The sequence below is a fragment of the Mus caroli genome, chromosome 8, assembly GCF_900094665.2.
Source record: "Mus caroli chromosome 8, CAROLI_EIJ_v1.1, whole genome shotgun sequence".
Classification (NCBI taxonomy): domain Eukaryota; kingdom Metazoa; phylum Chordata; class Mammalia; order Rodentia; family Muridae; genus Mus; species Mus caroli.
In genome coordinates, this window is record NC_034577.1 from 34,970,970 (window position 1) to 34,991,760 (window position 20,791).

The 20,791-nt window shown below is 44.8% G+C and overlaps 1 protein-coding gene across 7 annotated transcripts in view; it reads right to left on the minus strand.

Annotated features, from left to right (window-relative positions):
• Positions 1 to 20,791, minus strand: part of Mtus1 (microtubule associated scaffold protein 1) — a 143,338-nt gene that overhangs the window by 8,572 nt on the left and 113,975 nt on the right. For 6 of the 7 annotated variants that reach the window (XM_021170973.2, XM_021170975.2, XM_029480460.1 and 3 more), the window contains 5 exons: positions 16,758 to 16,824; positions 3,701 to 3,915; positions 2,149 to 2,254; positions 1,145 to 1,218; positions 951 to 1,046 (listed from right to left, as the gene is read on the minus strand). In XM_021170973.2, the coding sequence (XP_021026632.1) occupies positions 951 to 1,046; positions 1,145 to 1,218; positions 2,149 to 2,254; positions 3,701 to 3,915; positions 16,758 to 16,824 (558 nt within the window). Of the gene's footprint in view, positions 1 to 950; positions 1,047 to 1,144; positions 1,219 to 2,148; positions 2,255 to 3,700; positions 3,916 to 16,757; positions 16,825 to 17,895; positions 18,589 to 20,791 lie in introns of those variants that run through there. The other variant, XM_021170977.2, reaches the window with a different exon arrangement.

Here is a 20,791-nt window from a genome sequence, read left to right on the forward strand (position 1 = left end):
GACAGAAGAGTACCTCCTGGGTCAACAACTACCTTCCCTTCTGGGGGGGGAACCCTGAGGGAGACTTGGATTCGCTTTATCCTTCTCTTCAAATTCTTTACTTCACAAAAGGAGAAAACTCATTCTGTGGGTCCAATAACCTGCTTTGTTTAGGCCAGGAGAGTGCCCAAGACAGAGATCACACATGGAACTTTCATTCCAGGCTCTTTGAAATACAATTTCATGTGGCCCCTTTAAATAGGGTTTTGGGGGGGGGGGAACCCAAGATAATCCCTTCATAGTCATTTGAGGACAATCTCATAATTTCCCAGCAACCTCTAAAAAGGATGCATGCATGCTATCCTTCCGTAAAAAGAATGAATGTGTTGCCACACCCTGGCACAGGGATGAACCTGACAATATCAGGCTAAGTAGAGAAGAGAATTATGAAAGGCTATGGATGGCAGGGTTATATGGAAGCTTCAGAGCGAGCAAGCCCATGGAAGCAGGAAGTAGAACAGGGGTTAGCTCAGGGCAGGAGGCTGTTGAGGAGTGGAGAGTGGCTGTTGGTGCTTGTGTGTGTCTCTCTCAGGGAGGTAAGAACGTTCTGGAATTTAGATACTAGTGTCTAACACACACTGTCACGAATACACTATGAGGCTATGGTTATGTAACCTCACAACAAGGTAATTTTTTGTCATTGTTATTGTAAAAATATTCCCACTTTTAGATTTTTCTCAGTTTCTTGTGGATATTTGGCTTAGACCTCTGGATTTCAATCTATGAATCATTTTTGGAGATGTAAAAAAAAGCAAACAAAACAGTGAACAAAATTGTTTCATAAAGTTAAAACACTACCCTCATAAAGATTCCAAACCACTGTAATCTCTCTAGCTGCCGAAGAGTTAACTGACTGGAGATGGCAGCCAAGCAGGAGGGAAACCCAGCAGCAGTCGGAATACACAACTTACTGAATTAGCCTTCTCTCTTGACAGTTGCTTTTGTTCCTCTGATTTCAACCTTTCGTTCAAAGCATCGTTTTCACTCTTCAGATCATTGATTTGTTTCTAAAACACAAACAGTAATACGCGGAGCGTCAGAGGCCAGGAAAGGACCGGAGGCCTCGTCCAAGCCGTCTGCCGGGGGCCAGGAGCGAGCCACTCACCTCCAGTGATTCCTGCTTCTCATTGAGCAGATCCTCCAGTGACTTCTTCTCCATTTCATGGCTTTTCTTGATTTCTGGAAGGCAGGGGTTTTGTTGTGTTTTTTTTTTTTTTTTTTTTTTTTAAGGTAAATACCACCCTATGAGATCACTACTCTACAACCGACTCAGGTGCTGATGAAGTACGACCTATGATACTTTCCATTCATGAGATGCAATTCTTTAAATTAAGCGGCATCTCCTCAGAATAGCTTTATGAGGCAGGCCAGAGATTTATGGTACAATGACCAGAAACCCTGATGCCCACAGAGGCCAAGGAAACTTAAGCCCTCCCCCAGTAGGAAGACAACAATACTTATTGTGTGTAAGTCAGCCATCATCTCGGATTCCCCACAGTGTAATCTCGTGAGAAGTTTCTCCCAAAGGTCGTAGCCATTTTAACCACATATCCCCCTGCTACTATGTAAGCCACAACTGACTTGTGGTGAACACCCTGTTGCATTGCTGGCTTTGTCCTCAAAGAAGACAACGAGGCTTCTCCTTGTTCCTTCCTTTTGACATCAAGTTTTCCAGTGCTGGTGAAATCACAACAGCATATCCTGTCCTTGTCCGTCAAATCCCACCTGTGCTTTATTTGGTACAGTCATGAATGCAAGAATGCGTACGTGTGGATTCCATGCTGCACAGAGCTAGAAACTGACACCTTCACTTTCCCGGGACCTAAAGTAGCAACCACCGCCAACCACAACCACCACCAGAGAGGTTTTTAGAATCTTTAGAAGTTCATCCTGTTTCCTAAAGGCCTGGCACAAATAACCAACTATAATTTGCATCCTTAAGGGAAAAGGGCATCCCCTGACAATGAACAATGCACAAAGAAACCAAGAGGTCTGCCAGGTGAATGCCGTAGGGCATTCTGTGCAAGGGAGAATCATGAGTCAGTTTCATTTTGGTAAATACCACGCGTTTCCATTGCCTGTCTCCTGAAGCAGGAGAAGCAGCCTTGCCTGAAAGGGAGGTTTCATAGGTCTTCTTCAGTAATTCCACTTTCTCCGAGTGGCTAGCTTCAATCTCAAGCTTAGTGGCTTCATGGGCAGCATTTAAGTTGTCAAACTGTAAGGAACAAACAGAATGATTATTCTCTAGCAAGAAGAAAAGTGCTAAGTTAAATGAAGGAGCATACACTAGGGACCTCCGTCATCGGTTGCATCCACCTGGCCCTGCCGCCCCTCCCACAGCTCAAACCCATTCTCCCCAGGAACAAAGATAGCCCAAGCACTCAAGTCCACCCCAAGGAGTAGGGCTGCACTTCACAGGTCCACCTCAGCCCCACACCTGTAGCACTGACCAATCTACTCTTAGCCCCCAGTACATGTCTGGCATGCATATATATATATATATATATATGTATATATATATATATATATATGCACACACACATATACATACACACACACATATACATATATATATACATGTAGTAGAGACTATGAAGATAAATAGGGAACAGGGAAGTTCCAAGTTTTTGATACTAATGGGGAAAAGTGGTTATTAAAAAAGCATCTAAAAACAAAGTACAGACCAATGGTTTAGAAGCCAAACACCGGGATGCTTCCAAGTGGATTGTTTGGGGTTATTTCTATCCCTTCTATTAAAAATTTGTTGGTACTCCTAGGGATTGGCCAGAGCTGTGGACATGCTTTGCAACCTCTTGCTATACCTCTAAGCTATAGCTCTGAACCTCCTTTGCTTTTATTCTGAGACAATCTTATAAAGTTGTCTCAGCCTCTGCGATGGTAGTCAGAGATATGGGGGCCAGGGAGTGTGGCACTATTAGGAGGTGTGGCCTTGTTGGTGTGGGTGTGGCCTCATTGGAGTAGGTTTAAGACTCTTGTCCTAGCTGCCTGAAAGTCAGTCTTCTCTTCTCCTAGTAGCCTTCAGATGAAGAAGGAAAACTTTCAGTTCCTCCTGCACCATGCCTGCCTGGATGCTGCCATGCTCCCACCTTGATGATAATGGACTGAACCTCTGAACCTGTAAGGCAGCCCCAGTTAAATGCTGTCCTTAGAAGACTTGCCTTGGTCACAGTATCTGCTTACAGCAGTAAAACCCTAAGACAGCCTAAGTAACTAGAGCTGGTGGGATCACAGAGCTTGTTTTTACCTGTCTATCTGTCTGTCTGCCTGCCTGCACTGGGGATTGAATTCAGAGACTAACAGGCCTTTGTGTCACTGAGAACATATGTGGTCCTGTTGGCAGTTGTTACTTCGAGCCAGGGACTTAATGTTCCCGTGCTGGCCTTGAGCTCTCTCTGCAGCCAAGGCAGGGCCTGACCCCTTCTGCTTCAACTTTCCGAGAGTTGGGATGCTGGGTGTGTCCCACTGTGCCCAGCTACTTCCCGCTTCTTTAACTCAACACTGCTTCATCCTAAGGGAAAGCCATCAATCCCCAAAGCTTTCTCCAGCTAAACTAAAAAGGCAAGGGATAACTTATGAAGAACGGAGACAGCATCTAGAACGGCAGCACACAGCCACGCCGGAGCAGCCCAGCCGCACAGACCTGCTCTTGCAGTTGAGTTTTATATTTTTCTGCCTCCTCAATGTAAATGCTCTGAAGCTTCTCACACTCTGCGGTGTATAAGTCCTTCAGCCGGTTCTCCAGTTCCGCCCGGTCGGTCTGATGCTGCTGGTTTAGTTTCTGGACAAATTCTTGATACGCTGTCTGTAAGTCATTCCTAGCCTTTTCTAGCTTCTCACAGGCGCTTGAAGCAGCAACTGAAAAGGGCAGAAAGGAGAGGAGAGGGCCTTTTACATTTGCTCAGGTGTCTGAGACACACCACATTTACACACCGCTGGGATGACTCTGGAGGCATACACATGGCGCTGTTTCACCAGCACTGCAATTCAAGTAAGAAACGTCCATCAAAGGCCTGTGTGCTAGAGGCTCCCAGGGCCAAAGGATGGTAGTGGACCTTAGGTCACTGGTGCACACCTCCGAGAGGGAGACCATGATGCTATCTTTCCCTTCCTCACTTTAACGAGAGGAAAGCCATTGTTTCCTCAACCATGTGCTTGCCCTAACACAATGTGCACCTGGGCACAAAGGAGCGGGGTCAACAGATCCTGGCCTGAGACCTCAAAATGGTAAGCCACAGTTTAATCTTGATAAATCCTTTCTCTCTGTAATTCTGTAATTTTCACACACACACACACACACACACACACACACACACACTGCATTTTGACTACTGCCATTATCTCCCATCCTTCCTCCACTTAGAATGATGTCCTCAGTGTCCCTCCGCACTGTGGCTTGTGCTGGGACTGGCCTCCCTTTCAGGCTGATGACAACTCCATTGACCGTACACATCATGTACTGACCCACAGATGGCATGTGCTACTTCTACCACCGGTCCACCCTGAACAATGCTGCTATGACCATGGGAACCCAAGTGCTCTGTGACTCTACTTTCAACTTTCTTGCTTGTGTAGCTAAAAGAGGAATTGCTGTTTCATATAGCAATTCCGCCTTCAGATAAAGTGGTTTTACAATGTAATAGGCAAGATTCAATTTCTCCACATCCTCACCAAAACATGATTAAAAACAAAACAAAACAAAACACAAAACCCACAACACAAGGAGGGGTATATAGGAAGGGCTTGAGGGGGGAAAGGCAAGGGGAAAATGATGAAGTTGTATTAATCTTAATGCACAAGGGTGATACATTATAATTTTGGTTTGAGCAATGGATTTTTAAGTAGAGTCACAAATACATTAATAAAATCCTAGTATGAAGGCTGAAATTTTTATTCCCATATGATCCATACCTAACAGTATATAGTGTTCCTTGGCTACTAAAACACTCCACAAAGAAGAGCCAAGTTTTGTGATGTGTGCTCTGCATGCCTTAGTCCTAGTAATGTAGAGACTGAAGCAGGAGGATCTTGGAGTTTGAGTCTATCCTGGGCTACATAGCAAGACAAACAAAACCCACCATGAACAGACAGACAAAAGTCATAAACAAACCAATTCACAAAGCAGGAATGTTGGAGGAAAGAGCCAAAATGGCAGGTGAAAGCCAAATGACAGGGGACATCCCAGAAGACATTTGGGATTAAATACTACACGGTTTTTTCTTTCTTTCAAAGAATTTAGTAAAACATAATGAAAGGCCTTCTTAATTACTAACAAATATCCTTACACTGCTTATAAGAAAGGAGATTTAAGACATTCCAGTGGTACTCTAAGTAGCAAACAATATTAGCTTCTGCCAACTGACTTTCCAACCTATAAATAGGAGAACAATGGACATCTTCCCATTAGGTCCCCTGTGTATCCCAAGTTAGACCTTTGTGTGGGCAAAGTCTATAAAAATGCTTTGTAGCCAATCGATAAGGAGGGGATCCGTTTCTAGTGAGGGAAATGCTAGTTTTAGAATTTTACACGTCAGCAGATAACAAGCAAGCAAGCATGACCGAGCTCATCCAGAAACCCACGCTAGACACAAACATCTCCATACGGAAGCATTTTATACATAGGCCCCTGGTATACAGGTATCTTGGCAAACCTGCCACTCAGGATAAACGAAGAGAGTCAGCCAGCATCTACTGTGGGCACAAAGGGCCTCTAAGTGCAGGCTACACCTGCCAGATTTTTACACATCTGCTTATAATCAAACTATTGTCGGTTTGATTATGTTAATTACAGTGCATCAGTGTTTAAAATCAAGTGGGATACACAGAGATCCTCTCCATTAACCACTGGATAGGGCTGTTTGCTTTGTTTATACACACAAAACCCAGTAGCCCAAACAGTGTGCAGCTTGGCTGGCTACTGTAAGCTCAGTGAAGGGGGTGGGGATGGGGGGGAAGATGGGAAAGGGGGACCGGAAAAGAGAAAGGGAGACAGATGGGGGATCGGATGGCCTACTGTTGTTACTTCCAACAGCCAAAGGCCAGGCCAGGCCAGGCTCCAGAAGGTGACATCAGCCTGCAGCTGTGCAAGGGACCTTCTGCTGTTTACAGTGCTGTGCACAACAGCTGGGCTACTCGTCTCACCCTCACAAATGGCTTTAGTTTGGATCAGCCGGCCTGGGCTTGTAAAGAGGCTGTGATTTGATAGAGAGACCCCTGACTTCTTTCTGAGAATGTGAACAGTGTATTACGGGCTCTCAGGGTGCTTCCTGTCTGATGGGACATACATGTGTGTGGTGGGGGAATAAGGACTTCACCCCTCAATTTTTGACTTCTCATAGCATGGAGAGGTTGCAGGGCCACCTGTGCTGGCTTCTGTCTATCCTTTGCCTTCTTGCTTCTTTGCATGAAGTCCACTGCTATCGATTCATCTGACAATCAGCAAAGCCAAAAGAAAAACAGGTCATCCAGGATTAAGAATGAGTGACTGTGGAGTTTCCCCATGCTTCGAGGTATAGTTGGCTTATAGAAGTTACTACATATATAGAAAAACTCACCCCAACTCCCAAAACAAGTTCTCACTGTGTAGCTCTGGCTTTCCTTAAACTCACCGAGATCCCCACCCACCCACCCACTCCCACCCCAGAGCACTGGGATTAAAGGCGTGCACTGCTACTCTTGGCATAAGCCTTTGTTTTTAAGCACTCCATTAGTCGAGTTTAAAAGCTTGTGCATGATTAAGCACACATAAAATACTTTCAAGCTTGAAAAGCTAGTTCCAGCAATCTAGTTTAATACAGCCAGAGCCTGGCATAGTGGTACACACCTTTAATCCCAGCACGTGGGCAGCAGAGACAGGCAGGTCTTTGTGAGTTTAATTTACAGTGAGGCCAGCCTCACGATACAGTGAGTTTCAGGACAACCAGAGCTACAGAGTGAGATCTTGTTAAAAAGAAGGGAAAAGAAGTATGGTTAGACATGACAGTGGACACACAATATCCTGATATTCAGGGAGCTGGGGCAGGAGGAGAGCGCGTTCAACACCAGCCTGGGCTAAATGGGAGTACAAAGCTAGTGTGAGCCGGACAAAAGGTGTCTCTTCTCCCAAAACCATGGGCTGCAGATGTAGCTGAGTGGTAGACAACGTACATAGCATGCACAAGTTCATAGACATAGACTCATTTACAAAACTATGTCTAAAGTTCTAAGTCATGTTAAAGATAGTAGTGAGAGATGCACCGGCCCAGAGACTATCAGGCCAAGGCCAGAGCAGGAAAACCAGGAAGCCTTGCCCTGTCTAAATCATGGCTATTTGAGCAAGGAAAAGCCACTGCATAAGAAGTAAGGGAAGGCTGGTGTTGTTTCCCAGACAATCATTTGGATGACGTCTAGAAAAGGCTCCACTGTACAGCCCAATCTGACCTTGGGGAAAACACAATGCTATTACTCTCAGGCCCTTTGGCAGTTAGAAATGGAGAGGAAGAGAAGCCATTACTTAATTAGTCCCCAGAGTGGCTTTTTTTTTTTTTTTTTTTGGTAAGGTGGGGGGATGGTTGGACTGGTTGTTTCCATCTCACAGAGATAAATTTCCCTTTGCTTGCTGACTAATGAGTGTTCTGTTATGGAAGAAAACATCGCACATCCATGGTCTGAAAAAGCTCGATGTTCTTGGAAGGATACAGAGCTGCCTTCTTCCTGGTATGTGAAGAGCAGGCTTCGCAGGGGGATGGCCAGCAATCAGTGCTTGCATTGCCTCATCTCTAAAATAGAGGCCACACTGGTGCTTGCCCTATGGAATTAATGATTATGAGGGGGAAGCGCCTTGCCCTGTGACCATTTAAATGTGTGATATGTGTTACTGTTGTTATTCTAGAGGAATCAAACCTGACTGTAGTTTTCTTGGAGACATGCTAGAAGGTCCAAACAAACTAATGGTTATTGAGTTTGAACTCCAGCACCTACCTTCCCTATACAATACCTGTACGTGTACACACACACACACAGTAGGGTGCTTCTTGTGTCTCCTCTTTTAAATCTACCACTGCTACTGTACTTTTATATTCTAGACAACAGAACTTCCCCAGCTTCCTGGAGATCTGACTGTGTTCTATAAACAGACCTAAAACGCAATCAAGAATGACAAGGGATCGTGGGAGAGGGGAGGTCAAATGGAAAGTGAGGCACATTTGGTGCCTTGTAAGAGACGGTGACAAACCGGAAAACGGAAGGACTTCTGTAATCATGTGACTCTCCTGATAGGGTTCTGGAAAGCCAGCTGTCTGTGAGAAGCCTTCGGAGCTCCCCTCCACTGTGTCACATATGAGGAAAATGGGAGGAGCCATTTCGTCCACCTTGCCTTACCTGTCTTGTTCCTCTTCCCAGTCTCTCTCTCTCTCTGGCCATGTGGAACCAGTCACCTGCTTGTACTTCTGGCTTTTTCATGCCTTCCTTCAGTACATTATTAAGAACTTTCTCTCACTTCTCCTGGTCCCCAGCTCCAGAACCACACCACAGGACAGGGCCCTTCCCCCATGATTACTCTATAACATTACTCTACAAGATCTTATCATGATACACTTCCAGGTAAAGTCTAATCTGTTTTTAAAAGATCAAAGGTGTCCATGAGAAAACTAACCCAGAAAGGTAGGGGGTCCAGACTGTCTGACCGAAAGGCATTTCCGACTTTCTGGACCTCTAAAAGTCCTGATTTTCAGAGTGAGAAAACAGCTCTGTGTTCTGCTGGCCTCTCAGTTAGGGATGATAAAGGTAAATATGAAGTTGTTATAGACGGTACAGAAAGTCGGGGCAGGAGGGGCCTTGAGAGTGCCAAAGGGTGGGGGCAGCATGCAGGAAGGTGGTCACCTAGCATATGACCTTTGGAGTTTGTTTCTTTAAAGGTAACCTTTCAGAGCCAAGTAGCCTGGGAGACACATGGTAGACAAGGGTCTCCTCTAAATTTCAAAAATCAGCAGTTAGTGATTTTGTTCTTATGCACAACGCCCTTGAGTCAATCTATGTGAAAAATTTCCCACCAATTGTAAACTTTTGGGGAACCGACTTTGTATAAAACCGTCGGCACCACTGAATCCACTTTACCATAAACAATACCACACTACCTGTAACACTGGCTGCAGACCTTGCAAGAGGCTCTTGGGTTCAGATTTTCAGGCAGGGCTCTGAGCTGACAAGTAGGTGCCACCCTAAGTCTCATTTAACTAAATGGAACTGGGAGGGCAGACCTGAATCAATCATGACACTTGAAGGCCCCATGTTCCAGGGATGATGGAACTCGGAACTGGATCTCACTGGCTACTTCCATGATCCGGGAACCAAAGGGCGAAGTCAGTTCAGATGCCCAGTGTGCACCAAAGAATGCTCTAGCTCACGTCTCCTCTGCAGCCACAGAGACTGAAAGATAAGTAGAGAACAATGCTTCCCCGTTCCTCTCTCTTTCCTGTGTTGATCAGGTAGTTTGTAACCTGGCCCCATCGGCCTGCCTTCCACCTTCCGGACAGAGGTGGCCAGCTGGGCTTCCAGGGTGCGGCCAGGTTCTCCCAGACAATGTCCTGCCTCTCACTGCAGGGAGGGGTTGAAAAGGTATTTTGGGCTGTTTCCATCTTATGCCCTAGCCTGTGTCAGACTGCAGGAAGCTGCTCACAGTGCACACTCCACATATACGTGGGGGAAAAAAATCTAGCAATGAAGGTGGGTCAGAGACAGAAGTGTGGCTCAATAACTGTCAGTGTGTTCTAAGACTCAAGCCTAAGAAATAGGAGTCCCTGTGTAAAGTACCAGGTTTCTTCAATCAAAACCATACATGAACCGCAGTCAGGCATTAACTATTCCGTCATGCCGCCTTGCAGGTCAGTTGCTTTTAGGGCAGAAGAATCAAAAAGTGCTCGTACAAGACCTCAGACATGCATAGACTTTCGACATATAGGAATGGACTCTTGGAGTTATTTATCATTAGTGTGCTGGTAGACACACACACTTTTTCACACATAAGGAACACTCTAGATAGTGTTCTGGGTATAGTCTCAGGTACTCTGGTGTCCAAATCACCTGGATGATATTAGATTTCTGGACTCCACCCCAAACTTAAATGAGGTGGAATTGGTGGGTGTGAGAACAGGAAATCTGTTTCATCTCACAGTGACGTTTGTGAATCTGTGTTCTGGACGAGTGACCTGGGGTGAGGAACATTTGGAAATTTAGAGTCAGGAAGAGACCAGGACAAGAAAGAAATCTCATGGACTCTCAAAGCCAGGTGCTGTTGGCAGTATTTTGCTTATCTGTGGGCAAAAGAGCATGGACTTTTGGATATCAGTGGAACCTGCCAAAGTCCAAATTTAGGAAAGACACAGATAACAAGAGAATGGCCCAAGTCTGAGGTAGCTATCAACTCGCCCTTCAAACACCTCACCAAGATAAAGAGTTCTAGGTAGGGTTTCCTCATGCTATCTCATTAGATTCTATAGGAAGGAAGGAAGGCAGGAAGGCTGTCTTGAAATTAGCTATACAGAGTGTCTAAATTTCTTTAGACACAGGCTTGTTACACCAGAGCTGGGTGGTGCACACATTCACACGTTTCACGAGGTGTGAGCCAGGCTACGTAAGGTTCACTGGGTGAGTGCTGATGAGGTGGCTCATATTCTGCTGTTGACAACTTGTTTTGTTTTGTTTTGTTTTGTTTTGTTTTAAAGTAGGTAAGAAGATATTCTGATTTAGCAATAAGTCTTCTTCCCTGCTTCGATTGGAGAAGGGTCCCAACAAGCTGTTAGTGGTTGATGCATGCTTACAGTGGTGTCAAATGATTTTCACTGGTTTACAAAGTTACACCAAGCACTTTCTGTCTGAGCTGACAAATGTGGTAGCCTGGCTGTTTTGGGTTCTTATCCAAACCCTTTGGCTCCTGAGCAGGTTAGCAGCAGGAAATCACACTAGGCCTTGACCCTCAATTTCTTTCCTTTTATACAAACTACAGTAGACCTGAATATTGCTCTGTTTAGGAATGAACAGAACCCAGAGAATGTCCCCAAAATCTATGAATTTCTACATACGGATGGGAAATTAATAAAGCCTTTACATATTCATCCTAAAGATCTTTAACAATATTTAGTGTATCAAGGGATATAAATCTCATTTGGTTCAATGAAATAAACAACTGGGGCTACTTAATAAAAAGCTGTGTGAGTTAGCTCTGCCTTCTTGAGAAGACACACACACACACACACACACACACACACACACACACACCATCTTATCTGAGTGTTACCCAACTTTCAAACAAGTTAATGTTACTTTTTCTATCCTTCTGGTGGTTGCTGGGTTCACATTTATTTCCTTGGGGCTAGAGGTTCTGGCTCAGCGTAGAGGATTTGTCTACCACGTACAATATGTACAATGCCTTGGGTTTGATCCCCAACACCACAACAAACAAATCTCTTTATATAGAACTATAATTTTAAGGACAACAGAAATCTCAAAGATTACAGTAAGAGGCCTCCATACAACACTTTTATTTCAACCTGACTGCAGAAAGAACCACAACGGCTTTCTCAGTTTCAAAAGCTTGCTTTGGATGCTGGCCGTGAAGTGTAACAGTAAACTACTTGCAAAGACTGACATTCAAGATTCTCTGGTGAACCGCTGTCATGGTGAAACCTAGCTCCCACAACAGAGTTACACGTCACCATTATTATAATCTATTCTGAAAGACAGAATTATTACCTTTTAAGGCAGTACACAGGAAATGTTTGTGCACAGAACTCTTCAAACGTTTGCACACTACAGGGAGAAGCCCACCTTCCCTGTCTCCACCTTAGGCTGCAAAATCTATTCTTTTCCTGCTCTCTATGCACCCGTGTGCCCCAGGCCTACACACCTGACAGAGGGTAGTTGAGTGGCTTTGAGTTTGAAGACCTCCTAGCTCTAAATGGCAGGAAGAGGCACATAAGCAAATAGCTCCAAGTGCAAAGTCTTAATGTGTACCCAGTAACCAGAAAGGTAGAAAAAGTAAAACTAACTCGTTTGAAAGATTTGGGTAAAACTCAACTGAAGACAAGATGTTTTCAACAGAATGGAAAACCAGTAAACAATGAATGAATAAGTAAATAAATCTGAGAGTCCAGAGTAGAGGGATTGCGCAGAGGACTCTGGAAGCGCAGGACCATGCAGGAGAAAGCATCATTACACTGGATCAGCAGGCTCACCGAGAAGGCAGGGCCTCTAAGGAGGCACACCCCTGCAGGAGGGAAGGAAAGGCTTAAAAAACGACACCTCTGAGTCATGATCATATGGTCTGCCTTATTGCCATAGCATTCTAGAGATGCTCCACAATCATTAAAAACATCCTCAGTGGAGGCTGCAAGGTGCCCTGGAAAAGCACTGGGCTTGTTCAAAGAATCCAAAGACTGATGAGAAAACACCCCAGAAGCATGGCCCTCTGCTGAAGACGCCAGCCGTGAATGAGACTACAGACTACACTTTCATTTATACGAAACTCAAGGAGAGACAACATTGGTACTTGGTCATGAAACCAGATTATTATTTGCTTCTAAGGGAGGGGAGGCTTAAGGGAGTTTTCTGGAATTACAGAAATGTTCAATGCAAGTGGAGATTATAGGAATCTGATTATATAAAACTAATGGACTGGCTAGATAGCTCAGGGAGGGACCAAGGCTTTCCACCAAACCGAAGAACCAGAGTTCGTGGGTGGGACCCATAGGGTGGAAGGGAAGAACTCAATCCTGAAAGCTATCCCCTGACTTCCACGAAGCTGCTGTGGCACACACATGTGGGTAACACATGCAAATAAATGTAATTTAAAAAAAATATCATGGATCAGACAAAGGCACAGAGATCTAGTTTAGAGCCAGCCAAGTCTACACATTGCTGCCCTGTTTCAAATAAGCAAAAATGTGATGGTGAAATAGATATTACTGTATATAAAATAGGCCTTCCTGAAATAATGATGGTGCAAAGTTATACATGTTCTATAAACAAAGGCACAGGGCAAAAGTATGCCAAAATAGTAGAACTATAGAGTATTTCTTGTTTATACATTGATCTTTAAAGTTTAAACTCTCAAATGCCAATAAACATAAGCCACTACACTATGCAAATGGAGAGTTCATTATGACTTTTTCCCCAAAGAGGAAGTAGGAAAGACTCTCGTCATTGTGAAGACCATACAGTCTGGAGATAACAGAAGAACACAGGATAAATTAAATACATCAGTGCAAGGTATGAGGGTCACCGGTGTAAGGGAGCCTTATGGTTTGATTCTGAGGAAGACAGAGGGGTTTCTCAAAGAGGTTCGCCCAAGCAAAGGGCTTTCCACGAAGGGATGTGGGTCAGATAGGAGAAACATGCTGGTTGCGTGCCAGACAAAAAGAAGAGACTATTAGAGGACGAAATGAGGGCATCCAGAAAGTCTGCCAATGGGGAAGATGAGTAGAAGTCATTAGATTGTGAAGGGCAAAGGCACAGACGATTGCAGTTGCAGGGTTCCCAGGCCTGAGTTTCTTTCACCCTTCATAGTTCTTCAAGGGTGAGACTCTTGTCCCAGTTTTCAAGGACACAGTAAGGAAAGATCACAGCTGACCAGTGACTCTGACAGCCCCTGGTTAGTCCAAGGGACAAGGTGGATACTTGGATGGTGGAAGTGATGGATGGAAGGCCAGATCTCTAAGTCGCCTGTAACAATCATCGGGGGTAAGGCCCGACCACCTCATATACTTTACCTCAAACTCTACACTAATTCAGCAAAATACACAGACACATCATCAAAGGGAAAACTGTGTACTCAAAAATAAGTAACTCCTAACTCGGAGTGTATGCATAAAAGCCTGCATCTCTATCCGGGCAGTGAGAGTGCACACCTTTAATTCCAGCATTCAAGAGGCAGAGGTAGAAGGATCTCCCAGTTTGAAGCCAACCTGGTGTACAGACTGAGTTCCAGGACCAAACCAGACCAAACCAAATCCCCATTCCTCTAACCTACATTAAATGCCAATAGCAGCAAAGGTCGGGTCTCCCTGTCCCGAGGGATCTCTAATAGTATCCCATTTACTGACTAGTCCTTCCCACGGTATAGTTTATGCTTTCATAAGAAGGCATTTCACCAATCACTACACGGCTGCAAAACTGAATCTGCGAGTGTGTATCCCTGTGTGTGTGTGTGTGTGTGTGTGTGTGTGTGTGTGTGTGTGTGTGTGTGTGTGTGTGTGTGTGTGTGTGTGTGTGTGTGTGTGTGTGTGTGTGTGTGTGTGTGTGTGTTTGGCATAGACCCTCACTATGTAATCAGACTAGCCTTTCACTCACTATGCTGGCCTGGGACTGGTAGCAATCCTCCTGTCTTGACGTCTGGAGTTACTGGGATTACAGACACACACCACGACATTAACTTAATACCAGATACATTCGTGTATGTATGGCGAATAGCAGTTAACACCTGGTATGGCCGCTTTTCAAAATTTTACCTAATGTGACCTTTATGATCATCCTTGGGGCACATATGCACACTGTCACTTTAGAGAGAATAAAACTGGGACAGAAGAGATGTGACATGATGGGCTCTGAGCCACCCAGCTCCCAACCCAAGGATTCAAAACTGGAGTCTGTGAGACCACAGTGCGACACATTTTATTCCCTCAAATAGGAAAACTGTCTCAGCTTTGACAAGATAACTTTTATCTTTTTTCCACTTTGGCCCAATACACAAATCCAGCTGAAAGCTTCAAGAATTTTCTTTGGAGCCAGCTTCATTATACTTGTTTGAAGGTTTTCTTCTTCTGTTCGCTGGCCAAACCAACCTTTTCCCAAATGCCTTTGCTGGTCCTTGAGCAAGCACTGGTCCTTGAGCAAGCCTGTCTGATTCAGTAGTTAACAGAAATGACACCATTTCCCAAGTCCAGCCCTAGGGTGACAAAACAATGTGGACAGGCCACCCGTAACATCCTGACACTTTGACAGCAGCAGGAAAAACACACCAGGCCACGTTCTCCTTATCATGGACAGAGAGGTGAGACGACAAAGGCTGGCTGTTTCCTGACAGGCTGCACAATAACAGCAAGTGCCGTGGACCTTGGCTCCAATTTAAACTGCTTAATGCTGAAGAGGATCACCATTCAATCAGAGTCAATGGGCTCAGTGTCCTCCTCTGTCTTGGTCCTGCCTTCTCTCGGAGAGTAGAAACCTGAATCAATCATTAGGCAGGCTCATCTCCACTTCCAGTGTTCTGATGAACACTGAAACTCACACAAAAATACCTCCTCCCTTGTCTCCTTATTCTGTATCCATTACAGTACTTAAGGCACAGAAACAACTCGAGCTGGTCATTGGGTAACCAAAAGGGAGGCAGCCAGACTGAATTAGAAGTGGAAGGTCTTCATGGTGTCTGGGATCGGGGTCACCCAAGCTGTGCCTTCTGTCCCGGTTTGAAAGAGCTCACCCATCTCTGGGCTTCTGTACTTTTTCATCTGTCTTAAAATTATTGTTCCACAAGGGTTCGTCCTTTTTGTTACCTGATGCAGGCCAGCACTGGTGGCTTCTCTACTGTCGTGGATCTCAAGGATTAGCGAGGAATTGGCCTTGACTTTAACTGGCAGGCCAAGGAGTAGGGAAGGGCACAATCTTGCCTCCACATGCACTGGCCCGTGACCTTTGTCTTGACTGGGCCAGTGCAGTTGCTGACAAATATTCTCGTCCAGCAAATCAGAATGGCGGTGTTTAAACTACGGTTTGGTTCTCAGAGAAAAACAGGATTCTTTGAGAATTAAACGAACAAAACTTGTTCTATCTTTAGCGGCTCCCTTTGAAGAACTTATGCTACACATGCTTCTAACACAGCCTATCCGCAAGCAAAGCCAAGGACAAGGCAGGTGACATTTGCTGAACAAGTTGAAGCTAAATCGGGAAGCCAATTCTTAGGGTGAGTGGTCCCCACAGACAGGGCAAGGGGAGGGGGGGCACAGCAGACCATCTCTCCTACAGGTAATCCAGGTAGAAAGGGCAACTGTCTTTGTCCTTCAAATCTAGGGATCCTCAGAGGCACCAAGAACTCAAAAGATCAAACAGCAGGACTTCCTAGAGAATGCTACAGAGCACACCACTCCTGGAGTTGGTAGACCTTCCTCCCCAGCTCATGCTGACTACTTAAGGAGCGCAGAGCATGGGTGGCCCTAACAAGCAGTATTCCTTTAATTGTAGACTCACTGTACACTCACAGGTACGCTGTACCACAGCAGGGATGTGTAACGTAATCACTTCTATCAGAGAATAGCTTTTTCTTAACACTCTTTAATATAAAAAGTCATTCCGGAAAGAAAAAGAAACAGAGAGAGAGAGAGAACAGACAGACAGACAGACAGACAGACAGAATTATTCAATGGGAACGCACACAATTACAAAAATCATTCTGTCCCTGTCTACACCATACGAAGCAATGCTTTATGCCTTGGTCATCAGAAAGTGAGTGTTAGCTCACTCAGAGCAGTGCCAGGAATTCTGTGAGCTTGAGGTCACACTGCCAAGATTCAAAAGCAGTGTCGATAGTAAGTGTCTGCACAGATACGAGAGAGGGAGAAAGACCAGCCGTCCGCTGTGTAACTCCAGCCACAGAGCAGGAGGTTAGAGCACATTGGTCAGTTTCAGTAAACTTTACCCAGGGCAGGGGCAGGGGCAGGAAAACAGGCTCTTACCTAGCTCTCCCCGGAGGCTGACAAGTTCTTGAGAGAGGGTTTTGTGTTGCTTCAGTGCTTCCTCCCGCTGCAGAAAACACACACCAAGTTACTAACGTTTTTGTTTTGTTTTGTTTGTTTGTTTAAAGAGGGTCCCCTTTCAGTAAAGTACACACTTACCACTGCTGGGAAAATGAGACTCAGAGTTGAGAGGCCGAGATATGAATCACTGAATCACTAAGCTAACAGTTTGTGTTGTTAAAAACAAAGCAAAACACAGATGTCCCTTTGCTGTGAAGGAATTTCATGTTTCAAAAAAGAAAATCTGTATTTTCCCAGGTCCTGTTGAAACTTTCCTTTGAGGAACAAAAGAGGCTATTTAAAAATATTTGCTTTGAGCCATGCACTTACTGGAGATCCATAGACCCTTTAAGCTAATGCATACTGTACTTAAGATGTAATGCACTCTCCCCTCCAAGGGCAATAAGGGCCTAATCAGTTCAAGATAAATATTTAATGTTCTAAACATAGGCATTTAGATAGACTTTGTCCCATGTCTGCAAATAAAAAAGTTTTGTTACAAGGCCAAGCCTATATTCTGAACAAGAAAAAAAAAGTTTGCTTTTAAGCTAGGACAAATAAAAAAATTAATCTCTTAAAGATGAAATCAAGTTGATTTCACCCAGCTACACAGCAGTTTCCAAGGACTCTTACGAAGCAACTACAATTCTAAATAGGCTTGAGAGAAGTGAAGTAAAAGAAATCAGGAGGGTGTTTCAGGGTTTAAAGAATAACAAGTCTTGCGGTAAGGAATAATTTTCACGTTACCTTCAGGTCTGTAGCAGGCACACATCCACACATACTTATACAAACACAATCATTAGACACAGCTCCTCAAGATGGAGAGTCCCTGGCGCCAGGGTGAAACTAGGAAGTGAGAGAATGTCCAGGCTTTCAGGAAGGGCACTTCCTGAGATCACCTTGGATGTGGGACTCCAGCCGGCATCTGGGTTGCAGTATGGCAGAGACCACGAGACTTGGTCTCTGCAGTCTGGAGTTGCTTCTCATTCAAAGCACTTCCCCCTGGTTCCAGACAGGGTCTGCAGTACGTAGTCCCTGACACCCTTCTAGAAAAGCACTGTAAACAAATACTAATTACCCTTGTTGCTGCACAGGGAGGAGAGAGGCACATTTTGCTGCTAGGGCAGCCCATTTTCCAGCTCCGGTCTCTCCAACTCCCCCACCCCCTGCACTGTCCAAGAAGCGCACAGGTGGCCACGCCTCCCACCCATCCGTCCGGGTCTGCCTACATTCAAAGCTCCACAGGGAGGAGCGCCATTGGCCCTGGTGGCCTCCCCGCCTGTCCCGCAGGTTACTGCCTCAGACTCCTCTCTGAAGCTGATACTGCAGCTTCTGTCTCTGGCACAAGCAGCGGATGATTACTTAAAGCCACAGCCCTTCATTTATGAGAAACGAGAGCCAGACATTATCCTGATCGATTGGCACTTACTTAATATCAGCGGGGGCAGAGGAAACAGAAACGGGACCCTCTCTGCGTGGATAATGGAGTTATTTTTAGATGTGTGAGCCTTTTTACTCCGCTCTCTAATTGAGGTCATTAGATTATCGCACTTACTAATAGAAAAAGGGGGCTTGCTCTTCAGAACCCATATACTAAAGGCATGATGAACTTCATGGTGAAGGGCAACCAGGGGGCCCTGCTGTGATTTAGAACTTTAAATAATATTACAATAGAGTATAATTCATTGACAATACGTGGTTATTGGGGATTACATATATTTGAAATCACCAGTCAGGAATTCCAAATTTCAAAAATAAACAGTTGCTTTTGTAATGCAAAAACTAAAGTTTGAGAACAACAAAATAATAACCCACAGATACAATGTTTTTCTCTTTTCTCCCCTTCTTAAGGGTCTCATACTTGCTTTCCTTTGCCCTAGTCTCCCAAGTTCTGGGATTACAGGCACGTGCCACTACAGCCTGACTATTCGAGTACTGTCACGTCAAACCTTAATTTTATTCAAATGCTTTGGGTAAATGGCAGAGTCTGTCAGTGGAGTAAGAGAAAAGCGGGGACAGCTCTATTAGACATGAAACTGTGACCATGCTTCAGAGTCCCCTTTCACACAGCAGCCAAGTTGCAAACAAAAGGGGGTAAAAGGACGAGGAAATCTTATCACTTGCACAAGAAAACTGAAAGGAAAATGGCAAAGGCTGACACTACAGATGCTTATCTCCAAAGGACTCTGGAAAAGCCACACCTCCCTCCCTCCAGAAACACCCTAGGAAGGGGTGGTTAGCTTATTTGTGGACTTCAGGAGGCAACAGATTTCAGTGAGTGTTGACATCTGTCCTAACTCACTTCCCTAAACCACCCTCAGCCTTCTCCAGCAAGATCCAGCGTGAGGACATGAAGGTCAGTTGTCACTGTGTCTCAATGGCCGGAAGTGGGGGTGGGGGAAAGCCAGCCCACTCTTCCTTCACAATGGCTTTTTGCCCTTGGTGTCACCTTTGCTTCTAGTCCTGGTTCTTTAAAGCCCAGTACACAAGCATAGAAGGGGTTTCTTTATACCCTAGAGGGCTGTTACTCAATATTTTCTGTGTATAAACTCCCTTCTCTTTTGAGTATGTTACAAATAACACTGGGACTGAAGGTGGAGCTCAGGTAGCACCCATACGTGAGGCGGAATTTCTTCCTCCAGCAAACACAGCATACATACATACGTGTAGCAAGCATGTGTGGGTGCTAGCCTGTGTGCTTGTGTGCACTCCCATGGACTAGAATTGCCCAGCTCCTGTTCAGCATCCCGAGATCTTCCATCCAAGTCAAAAGCTATCCTTCCCAGAATCCATGCTACCCTCTTGGGATGATGGGCTTTCTTAACCTGACTCATTTTATACACTTTCTGGAAAGCCAACATCCCCTCCCCCCAAATGCCCAAAAGGGACATTTATCTTTCTGAATTATGAGTTAAGCACATTTTATATCCTATACCATAATGATATGTAAGAAAATTAAGACATAGCTCCTGCCTTCAAGGAGCCTGGTACTTAGGAGGGCAATGTCCAGGACCAATTCTTTGGTCATCAATCAAAGCAGATGACATCATCTGAGGCAAAGCAGCGCAGGACTATGGGAAACCCCGGGCTTTAATATGATCTACTCAAAAATGCAGACCACAGAGCCCAGACTCCGACAGACATACTATTAGTTTCTGCATGACTGTCTGGGTTGCCTGCCCTTTAAATGTACTTCTTATTTACTCAAGATGATAAAATACATTCTGGCAGTTAGAGACCGATTTTTTTTTCCAGCTGCTTAGATTAGTGTCTCTGTCATAGATGATAAACCATTTATAATCCAGAAGAGGTTTATTTGATTATCTTTGTGCTATAACATGCAACCCCGCCCTCGCCCCACAGATATACACACACAGTGAGACGAGAGAGAAAGGTGGAAATCCACACAAAGATGCTTTCAAACTCATGCATTAAATATATGAAGCGCTTTAAGGAAAAAAAAAAAAAAAACACAACAACGGGATGGGATTCTCCGTAATTTAATTAGGGTCTCTGGGATGCAAGCACTTAGTGGCTGGCTGTCGTCCCACCAGTGTGCCTGACTTCTGCAGGCTACTGAATGGCATCAGCAACACAGGAACTATTACAGGAAAGAGCTGCATCAGAGAGTTCATACTTTTATCATGTGGACACTTCCTTCCCACCCTCTCCCTCACCCTGCCTGCTTCCACCCCCACCCCACCCCTTTAAATCTGAGATGTAGAGTATTAGCATAATTTAAAACCCTTTTTTGGGGGGGTAGGTACTAGCCTTGGTTAGATTCTATATGCAAAAAACCTACCTGGTCTTGTTTTACCTTACCAAGAAATATATATGCCTAGAGACCCTTTGATGAGGACTCTAGGGTTGCTAACAGCAATGCTGGTTAACAGGGTCCAAATGTTTCAACAGTAGGTACAAGAGACCTCTGAAAAGGGTTAAGGGGATTTTTAATTGTGTTACCCTTTTCCTTT